General features: G+C 38.8%; 1 protein-coding gene across 1 annotated transcript; it reads left to right on the forward strand.

The window, feature by feature from the left end:
- Positions 1–460: 460 nt before the first annotated feature.
- On the forward strand, positions 461–2889 carry LOC116176319 (juvenile hormone acid O-methyltransferase-like). The gene is made up of 4 exons (XM_031494818.1): positions 461–501; positions 1807–2186; positions 2235–2515; positions 2564–2889. The coding sequence occupies exons 2-4, from the start codon at positions 1813–1815 to the stop codon at positions 2734–2736; spliced, it is 828 nt and encodes a 275-aa protein (XP_031350678.1). The 5' UTR covers positions 461–501; positions 1807–1812; the 3' UTR covers positions 2737–2889.
- The last annotated feature ends 8724 nt before the right edge of the window (positions 2890–11613 follow it).

The following is an 11613-nucleotide window of genomic DNA, read 5'->3' on the forward strand; positions in this document are numbered from 1 at the left end:
AACGAAATTGTTTTTTTTCCGTAACACAATTTTTATGAAATGTGCGCCTGATCTGGATTTATATGTACCTACCATGAATTTTTTTATGCGATTTGATCTTGCCAAAGCTGATTTATTGAGCGAAAACCATGATTTTTAGGGAATTTCTCTTTTATATTTTGAATAATCGTAAGTTCAACAAATTTGAAATTTTAGTACCTACGTAAGTGTTAGTTTGCCTTACTAGAAATTAACGTTTCAAGAATTCGTATGGTGCGATAGGTATTCTAAAAGCGCAATGTACGGAAGTTATTAATCAAAAAAATTAGCGATTATGAAGCGATAGTTGGACCCATATTCTTTAAATTTTGATTGGAATGCGTTCTGATAGTGTAATCATTTATTTTGAGTAAACTATTTCATAATGATTACATAAATTTTCGCTTCTATAAATGTATTTCCATACAAAAATCCCATAAATGTGTTAAAAGTGATCGATAACAGTAAGGAATACACTGTCTGGTAAGATTCCTAAGTTGAATAAGCGGTTGGGGTGGAATCGTTGGGTGGATATTCAATGGTTGGGTGAAGGAACTCACTCAACGGTTGAATTCTATTAGGGAATCGCAATCGTATGGCCATGTTTTTTTACCATGCCCTTTTTCCAAATTGAAATGATTAGATAATTTAGACTTGCCATTTGTATGCCAAAAACAATGATTGATGAATAATGGGGGCAGATTAGGAAATGTACTTTTGTAGTGATTTTCAGAAGTATGAAAAAATGATCGAATTTCAACTTAGAACTGACATTTGAGTAGCTTAAGTTTTCTAATGGCCTGAAGTGGGTGAAGATGGAAGGAAAATTGCAATTTTATTTGGTCAAAAGAGTTATTTGGAGAGGTTTAATCGACTTAATCTTGAGTAAAGACTTTGTAAAGAAGTAGAGTAGAGTCATATTCGTCCGTTTAAGTGGACCACTTCAAACAATTAGAGAATTTAGACAACTAGAGTATTTATCAACAGATGTTGAAAAGGAAGAAAAAAGGTTAATGGCAAACTGGGAAACGGTTCAATAAATGTACGTGAAGTGTATATGTGCGTTTTGAAAAAGAGATACCTCGACCATTTACGTGACAGTAAGGAATGTATTAAAATCTACCCTTTTTTATATGAATAACAGTAATTTTATATAAAAGACGGTAAAGAAATATTTTAACCATCGAGTAAAAGACGGTTAACGAGATGGTTAGTGTCTTTTTATCGTCGTGTATAATACAAAACTTTATTGTATAGCATAAGCCATATAAAGTATTATTAAATTTCTGAAAATTCTGTAGGTATTTAATTTAGACGTCAAATTGTGAGCTTATTTTCTCCCGTCGTTTCCATGGGGACAATATTGAATTTTGCTCTGAACTTCATTCTATATTATGCTCCGCTTCTCATTCATAATAAAATGACAGATGTCATTGCAATGCACAATGATATGGCTTTACTTATATAAAGATTTGAATTTAATTTAGTATTACTGCATACGGTACAGCCTATACTCATTCAAACCTACTAAAATGTCAATTTAACATCTGCTATAAAATAAAGTTTTATTTTGTAAACCTACCGTTTCAATGCGCGCTCGTGTTTAATTCAGAGATTGCAACAAAATAAGTGCCCAAATTTCTAAATTTTGGAACGCATTGGTTGCTAAGATCCAATTTCTAAATTAGTGCCATAAGAAATACATTGTCTATCTATATCTATATTGGTTTTCATATGATCTGTGCAATTTTTAAGGTATATTCCAGTAGTAATTCATTGTGATTTCAGGGCAAGATGAATAAACCGGCACTATATTCAAAACATGCAAGTCCTGCTATTTTCGACTATTACCAAAATGTGATGGAAAATTATTTTCCTCTTATTCGACATGGTACCAATGGCACAAGTGACAAGTTTATACTGGACATCGGGTGCGGCCCGGGTGAAACTACACATGACGTTATTCTACCTTATGTGGATAAAGAGATTAACACAATTATCGGTGTTGATATTTCTGCATCAATGATAGATTTTGCACAAAAAACTTATGGAAACGAACGGATTAGGTTTCAGGAGGTCGATGTAGCTGGATCTCTGCCCGAAGAGTTCGTAGAACGCTTCGATTACATAGTCTCCTTTATGGCATTCCATTGGATACCGGATCAAAGGTTTAATTAATTTTCAAAATGAATTTTTAATTAGGTTTGTTATTACAGAAAGTTATATTCCAATATCTTAAAAATGTTAAAACCTAACGGAGGCTTTCTTTCCATATACGTAGCTAAGAGCAAAGTAGTTGATATATATGAAGAAATTTCTAAGAATGCAGAGTATGTCCCTTACATCTCCAAGGCCAAATATAATCCTCCACCGTTTCAAAAGTCAAATGATCCTGAAAAAGAACTCCGTAGCATATTGAACGAAATTGGATTTGAAAATAGTTACTGCAAAATGGAAGAAGTTGGCTTACCTCATAAGACTAGAGAAGACTCGGAAGGTGAGGAATAATATAATTGGATTATTGATAACGTAAAGCAATTTTCAGGATATTTTGTTTCTCTAAGTCCGTATCATGACTACATCCCAAAACATATGCAAAAGAAATTTATTAGTGACCATGTGGATCTACTTGATACAGTGACGGGTGCGAATGGCGAAAAGGAGTATTACGTATCTCACAACCTGTTTTTAACACATGGTAGGAAAGCGAGTAGTTAAAAAGCGATTCAAGGACTACCCTAAAACCATTGCAGGGAGGTTTTTGAGATACCAACATGTTGATGAAGCTGTGTAGCTAACAAAACGTTAAAACTTTTATTACTTTTTATATTATGTTTGCGAGAATAAATATTGCACTGCATACAACCCTTACGAAGCATATTTGTTAACAGTGTCGAAATATAGGTTTTACGTACTGAGATACCTGATTCCGGCTCCACTGGGGTCTTTGCTGGTGTACAGTGGTGAGTTCAACAAGGAGGAACGGAGCTGAGAGGGAATTGTAATCCAATATTCGCCTTGTAGCATTCAACATAATGCTAAGTGTAACAGAGTTTCCCTATATTCAAATTTAAAAGAAGGTGGAATCTAAATTTAGGTATGCATGTCACCTTGAGCGTAGGAATCTCGGTGTATCTTAGGATTGGAAGAAATTTATAATTGCTTCATTTATTTGAACCCAAGTTGGTATTTTATTTAACCACGAGGAAGCAAAAGGAACTTAGAAACATAAAGTATTAATCGCGGTTAGAAATGCACTTTTATTTCACATGTAAATAGGATCATAAATACTGCTTTATGTATGTATATTCGGAAATATTCGGAATAAGGTAAATGTGTGAATCATTGCCTATTATTTTTATCTAACACTAACTTCAAATGATTTTAACACTCTCCCTTGTTTGATAAAGATTAATAATTATACGAGTCCCATCTTTACAGAAAGGATAATTATGTAATTTTGCTTGAGCAAGAGGCTTGGTCATAATGTCAGATACCGGATGTTCAGATGAAACCTTTTCTACGACCAATGTACCCTCACTAACGTGCTCACGAATATAGAAGTGATTCCTCTGAATGTGCTTGGTTCTGCGATGATTTTCGGCATTCTCAGAAAGTCTAACGACTGCTGCGTTGTCAATCTGGATAACTGGAATTTCCTTTAAAAATGTAATTTCTTGTAAAAGTCGTGTAAACCAAATCACTTCCTTTGCGGCTTCACTTGCAGCTACGATTTCTGCTTCAGCTGTAGACTCTGCTACGGAACTTTGTCGCTGACTAATCCATAAACCGCTCCATTGGCATACTTGACCAGTACTCCTGATGTTGTACGACCTGTTTTAGTACAGCCCCCGAAATCAAAATCGCTGTATTCGAACACTCCTTTCTTAGCGTTACTATGATATACTATACCAAGATCAATATAGTTCCATCTATATACCGAAGGACTCTTTTAGCTCTCGTGACATCGTTAACAGTAGAGTTTTCTAATGAACAGGATAAAAACCCACCATTGCAAGGCTAAATCTGGTCTCGAGCCTAACATAAGGTGCATGGTGGCACAAACGACTTGTCGGTATGGAAATGTGGCTTCTTTTTCGGAAGCTTTCCCTGAATTCGAACTTCCTGAACTTGAAAGTATTGGTGTAGAAACCGACTTGCATTCAACAAAATTGAAACGCTCAAGTAGTTTCTGAGCATACGACTTCTGGCTAATCTTGATATTTCCATTCTGCGATTTTTCAATTTCAAGATCCAAGAAATAGGTTGCTTCATTTGAGGTAATCTCGAACTCGGTTCTAAGTTGGTCGATAAATTCTTCAAGATCTTCTTTACGAGTAGCAATAATAAGACCATCATCTGCATATAATGCTAAAACTATCTTGGCACCATTTTTCTCTTTAACAAACATACATGGTTCTTCTTTACTTTCTTTACTGGCTCTAAACCGTAATTTTTGTAAATATTTTCCAATACGATGATTCCAACATCTAGGCGACTGCTTTAGTCCATATAAACTCCTCTTGAGTAAGCAGACTCTACCAGACCCATCATCGTATCCATCTGGTTGCTTCATAAAGATCTTTTCTTCCAGCTCTCCATATAAAAATGCAGTTGAAACATCAAATTGGGCCAAATGCATTTTCTCTGTTGCAGCAATACCAAGTATCAAACGAATAGTTTGCAACTTTGCAACTGGACTGAAAGTATTATTGTAATCAATACCTTTCTTTTGATTGTATCTGTGTAACTGGGCTCTACCACTCAATAAAGTAATGGGGTTTGTGTAGTCCTACCATTTAATAAAAGTGTATGCCTTTTACAGATGTGATAAGATTTGTTGAATCTATGTCAACTGCGTTAAGTTTCTTACATTAAACTTACAAAGTATCAATTACTGCATGTTATCAATACAAATATTTAAAGATACATAAAATATGTAAGTAAAAAAATTATCAAAGTCCTCGTTTGAGATCGAAGGGACTTCAGCGCATTTTTGTGTGGCAGATCAGTATTCTATTAGCCACTTTCGACTCAACCATCAATAACAGATCTTGTCGAAGGCTACTACATTCACTAACCGCTTCCCACTTTCCTCGTGCACCCGCAATTCGCTTTTAAAGATTTGACTCCACCATCAGTAAGATCGTGTCGGGGGCTACCACATTCCCTTTGACGGTACCCCCTTCCGACGTCCCGTTTACCCGCAATTCGTGTTTGAAGATTTGACTCCACCATCAGGAAGATCGTGTCGGGGGCTACCACATTCCCTTTGACGGTACCCACTTCCGACGTTCGGTTCACCCGCAATTCGCGTTTGAAGATTTGACTCCACCATCAGGAAGATCGTGTCGGGGGCTACCACATTTCCTTTGACGGTACCCCCTTCCGACGTCCCGTTCACCCGCAATTCGCGATTGAAGATTTGACTCCACCATCAGTGAGATCGTGTCGCAGGCTACCACATTCCCTTTTACGGTACCCACTTCCGACGTCCCGTTCACCCGCAATTCGCGTTTGAAGGTTTGACTCCACCATCAGGAAGATCGTGTCGGGGGCTACCACATTCCCTTTGACGGTACCTCCTTCCGACGTCCCGTTCCCCAGCAATTCGCGTTTGAAGATTTGACTCCACCATCAGTGAGATCGTGTCGCGGGCTACCACATTCCCTTTTACGGTACCCACTTCCGACGTCCCGTTCACCCGCAATTCGCGTTTGAAGATTTGACTCCACCATCAGGAAGATCGTGTCGGGGGCTACCACATTCCCTTTGACGGTACCTCCTTCCGACGTCCCGTTCACCAGCAATTCGCGTTTGAAGATTTGACTCCACCATCAGTGAGATCGTGTCGCGGGCTACCACATTCCCTTTTACGGTACCCACTTCCGACGTCCCGTTCACCCGCAATTCGCGTTTGAAGATTTGACTCCACCATCAGGAAGATCGTGTCGGGGGCTACCACATTCCCTTTGACGGTACCCCTTCCGACGTCCCGTTCACCCGCAATTCGCGTTTGAAGATTTGACTCCACCATCAGGAAGATCGTGTCGGGGGCTACCACATTCCCTTTGACGGTACCCACTTCCGACGTCCCGTTCACCCGCAATTCGCGTTTGAAGATTTGACCCCACCATCAGGAAGATCGTGTCGGGGGCTACCACATTTCCGTTGACGGTACCCCCTTCCGACGTCCCGTTCGCCCGCAATTCGCGATTGAAGATTTGACACCACCATCAGTGAGATCGTGTCGCGGGCTACCACATTCCCTTTTACGGTACCCACTTCCGCCGTCCCGTTCACCCGCAATTCGCGTTTGAAGATTTGACTCCACCATCAGGAAGATCGTGTCGGGGGCTACCACATTCCCTTTGACGGTACCCACTTCCGACGTCCCGTTCACTCGCAATTCACTTCTATTGGCGACACGAGAAAGAGAGACAGCGATTCGAGATTCACGAAACTTTAAACCGCGTGAGTTCGCAACGGAGGGTAAAAGGCGCCTGACTACTTCTCGAAGACGCGCGCGCCGCCTCGCAAAAGGTCGTTAATTTCGCCCCTATGGCAAAAAACAAAATTCCGCCACGCAGGAGTTGTGCGCGTTTACAACATCTTTCCGACGACACCAATTTCAAAAGAATCGGACCAAAACTGTAGTAGAAGATAGGAAAAAACTGAAAAACCTTCACGTTAGTATACTACGCTCGAGGATGACGCTCAGATGTCGCCAACCCCACATCATGTAGCCATGTCCCTAAGGTTGACAAATTTCACGGCCCTGTACGTGCACGTACACCCGTTGCCTTTCTACAAGAGTTCTTCTACGCGCCCACATTTGCTGCCCGCCAGCCAGCCAGCCAAAGTGAGATTAAAAGCTACTTTTTACAAATAAATTTGCAAAAATGCGTTAAAAAGGCCGGAGATTCTTATATGAGTATTGGTTCCGAGATTGGTTCTATGGAAGCGTTGAAGTAAAACAAAAAAAGTTCTCTACTTACATATAACGTTTGTTATTGTTAAAAATCCTTATTTTGTAAATTGAGTAATTCACACGCGAAGTTGATACAGTAATAATAATAATACGTTAATGTTAACCCGCGTGCACACAATTGGCGATTGTTTTGTAAATGGTTAATATTTTCAAATAAAAACAAATGATCACGTAGCTTATAGTACAGATCTTTAAAAACATGTGTGAAACGTAAGACTGTACATAAGGAGCATTTCCGCGTATTGGCATTCTGTACTATTATTCAGAGCAGGTCTGGTCTGATTCGCAGTATACTATGGCTTCACGTTATGCGTAATTTGATAATACATTATATACTGCGATTCAGAGCACCGATATGGTTTAAACTTTTGAGTTCTGAAACACTGTGTATAATGGGTTTCTATAAAGCACATCATACACTTACAAAAAGTGTGTTTTTATTGTTACCTTTGCCAGAATAGTTATTTGTGTACCAAGGCCGTAAAAGTGATCTTTTTTGGCCGAAGCTGCTGTTTGTGGCCGAGGCGGTAGCCGAGGCCGCAATTCAGATGAGGCCTAACAAATCACTTTTGGCCAAGGTGCACACAACATTTTTTAGGCGATCATCAAAAAAGAATTCAAAAATTTGCTCATAAACATATTTTTTCTGAAAATCATAGTTATCTTATACAATTAAAAACAAAGCATTTCCTGTCATATGTAATTATAATTAGCATCTTTGCGTGTGTTTTGTGCGTATCAAAATGGGTGATAGCGACAGTTCAGATACCCCAAATGAAATTTTGGAAGCTGCAAGCGTTGCGACCCTAAGTCATATATGATATAAGAGCATGCGTTTGAGAGTAAAAGTACAATCGCAACTTCCTCCGTTGCACAAGATTTTAATAATGTCAAATGCAATAGGTCCTTCGTAACTGTGGCTTCCAAGACCTTATAGTTAACATGCTGTACAATTATTAGAAACCTGATTACCTACTTTGATGGTAGGTATAGGCAGCTACTTGTGTTCTCGGTTAATTGCTGCTGATTCTTCGTATAATAATGTAAGCAATAACATCTTCCTCATGTTTTGGTTCTACACTTCAAAAAGGTCTGCAAGCAGCAAAGATTGAAACGTCAAACTATAATTTTAAATGTGAACATTGTGATTATGCAAAATAGTGTGAAACATTCTTACAAGTCCGAAAATGAAAAAAACGCACGTGGATGGCCCAATCCTTGATGGAGCTAGACCAGATAGACGCTTTGTATCAAACAGATTACTGTTTCTCACACATCAGTTTCAAATAAGTAGGTACAGTTTGACAGATGTGTACAATAAAGTAAAGTTTGACAGAAGCGTACAATAAAGTTAAACTTTATGGCCGCAAAAGCGACCACAAAATCAACGTTTTTGTGATGATAGCCTAAAAAAGTATATTTTTTGTTGTTTGTGTGTAATCAAGGTTCTCAAACTGCACTAAAATGATCTATAAACAGGTATTGGTTGAAATGTGCCACGAGAATAAGTTTTCAATGATCGTATATTTGGAACTAGTAGAACATGGATTTAAAACGAAATTTAAAAAAAAACGGGTGTTTGGTGCGACAAGTGCTTAGCTGATTTTAGTAATAAAACAAACACGAAAGCGAGCACTAAACCATATCGGTGCTCTGAATCGCAGTATATAATGTATTATCAAATTGCGCATAACGTGAAGCCATAGTATACTGCGAATCAAACCAGAGCTGCTCTGAATAATAGTACAGAATGCCAATACGCAGCATTTCCCCACTTATACAAAAAAAACTTGTACAATAAGTAAAGTAAATAGAAATATTGTTGCTGAAAACCCATTTTTTTGAGAAAAGCCCTTTTGGCATCCTATAACGCTATCTGCTAAGGTGCTCATTTGACGACCTTGCACCACTCATTGCACCACAACCTTCTATGTTGAAAAAATGCATTTGTCATTCGTACAAAAAAGGTTTCAAATTCTAATTCTATCCATAAGTTTATTCCGTAACGCGTACTCAGATCGAAGCGGCGTGCTCATCAGCTGACACTTTGTATGACGCACAGTTCATTGACAAAGACAAAATTTTATTTCGCAAAGCATAAAGGAAATCAAAGCAGCAATGCTGGAAGAAAGAAAGGCATTTAGATGTTACACATGCCACGTACACAGGCGTTGGACAGACAATTAAATAAAGAAATTTTGATAATCCAATAAATCTGGTCGTAAAAATGATGCGATATTCAGGCGCACTTAGAATTGACACAAACAACTCTCTGACAGCTTCAGCAAACTTTACTCCTTTTTAGCGCATTTTTGCAAAAAATTTTTTTTGTAAAAAGTAGCTTTTAATCTCACTTTGGCTGGCTGGCTGGCTGGCTGGCTGGCTGGTCTGGCTGGCTGGCTGGCAGTAAATGCGCGCCCGTAGAAAAACGCTTGTAAAAAGACAAGGAGTGTACATGTAACTATCGGGGCCGTGTAATTAAGAACGTTAGGGATGGGGCTACAAGATTTGGAGTCGACGACATCTGGACGCCATCCCCGAGCGTATTATACTAACCTGGAGATTTTTCAGTTTTTATCTATCTTCTTCTACAGTTTTTCTCCGATTGTTTTCAAATTGGTGTCGTCGGGAAGATCTTGTCAACGCGCACAACTCCTGCGTGGCGGAATTTTGTGTTTTTTCCTAGGGGCGAAATAAACCACCTTTTGCGCGGCGCGCTTCGAGGGGTAGTCGACTTTGGGCGCCCAAAAGTTTCTTACAGCGCGAATCGCGGTCTCTCTTTCTCGTGTCACTAATAGAAGGTCGAGCTATGTGAAGTACCCAAAAGTTGAATACGATTTTATGCCGGCATTTTAGCGAAATCTACCAAAACGTGAATTACGAATGAACGGGACGTCGGAACTGTGTATCGACAAAGGGAATGTGGTAACCCCCGACGAGATCTTACTGATTCAAATCCGAATTGTTGCGGGTGATCAGAAGTGGGTGTCGACAAAGGGAATATGGTAACCCCCAAAGGATTTTACTGATGGTGGAGTCAAAACTTCAAACGCGAATTGCAAGTGCACGGTAAGTGAGAAAATGGTACCGACAAAGTGAACGTGGTAGCTTTCGGCAAGATCTTATTGATGGTGGAGTCAATATTGGCTAATAAAACACTGATCTGCCACACAAAAATGCGCTGAAGTCCCTTCGATCTCACACGAGGACTTTGATCATTTTTTATTAAACAGGATGTTGATGACAAAACAAAACTGGCTTGTTGAATGAAATGATCAAATTTGGAGGACAGTAGAGCGCTTTTACTTTTAATAAAAGGCAAACCTTGTACAAAGGGATGACTATGCAACAACACCTTGGTTGACTCTCACTCGCATGCGTTCTCCCAAACCTTACTAAATCACATTACAAGAACTTGAATCTCTCAGCACGATTACGCGAGCGATTACTTAACTTCATCTGCAAACTTTATGATCACGACAAATATAACACTGTAACAAATATCACGCAACCAAACTGTCACCAAACTCCGTTTTAAACATAGTCTCCAGTATTTAAAGGATTCACCACTTCCACTATAAAATAATCTCCTTTAAGAATTTCCAATAAACCGCCAATTACAATTAGAATAGAATAACGCAAACTTCGACGGAACGCGTCTAACGTCCCCACTTATAATATATGAACGCACACATGCAACCGAACGACCAAATAGGTATAACCTTTTATAATCACATAAATTCGACCTTATCTAAATTGACCAATTTACAAAAGCGATAAAATTAAAACGAAAAATTACGCATCTAAACAAATTTCTAAAAGGAAAACCAAATACTGCAATACAAATCTAAACGAAACGAACACACTTTTTGTTTATTCATATAAACAACTACTTTTAGCGGAATGGTCCCAGAGTGGAATTTTTTTGCAATATGTAGCCTATACCTTGAAGGTGTGCCAGATGGCCATCAAATTTGGCTGTCTCAAAGGGGGGCTCCCCCATGAATTATTTCCTGAGATGCTGTTTCACATTCGACAACCAAGTGTGGTCTCAGAATTTGCATAATACCCTTCATGGTATTTTAATGAATTAATTTCAACCAAACATATCCTCTTCCATGACTTCTTATCATGATCGGACATAAATAATATTCCTTCTATCTCAAGAATGGATTGTCGGAGGAAGGTACTCACAAAGGACGATTGGGACGTCTGGAAGAAATATATCTATCAGTGATGTCAACACTTTACGAGCATATATCTCGAAAACTCTATCGGCGGAAAGGACCCACAAAGGCAAAATGAATTGTTTGGACGACATGCTACTACCTTATAACGCAACCATTTACTAAGTTGTTTTAATTTTAAAAAATGCGCTTTATCTGCGCAATTTATTATAAGTTTAGTCTGGAAGACACAACATCTATGGTTAAAAATTGTTGAAAGTCAAGTTGATGTCAACTTTGGCCACTGACGGCCAAATAGGCCATTAAATAATTATAAAGTTTGCATCTAATAGAAATTGATGAAACAAGATTCCAAAATAAAAAAAAAATGCGCTAAGTGGCCACCACTTTGTCCGTCCGTCTGTCTGTCCGTCCGGG

This window comes from Photinus pyralis, unplaced genomic scaffold, assembly GCF_008802855.1.
Source record: "Photinus pyralis isolate 1611_PpyrPB1 unplaced genomic scaffold, Ppyr1.3 Ppyr1.4_LG7, whole genome shotgun sequence".
NCBI lineage: Eukaryota > Metazoa > Arthropoda > Insecta > Coleoptera > Lampyridae > Photinus > Photinus pyralis.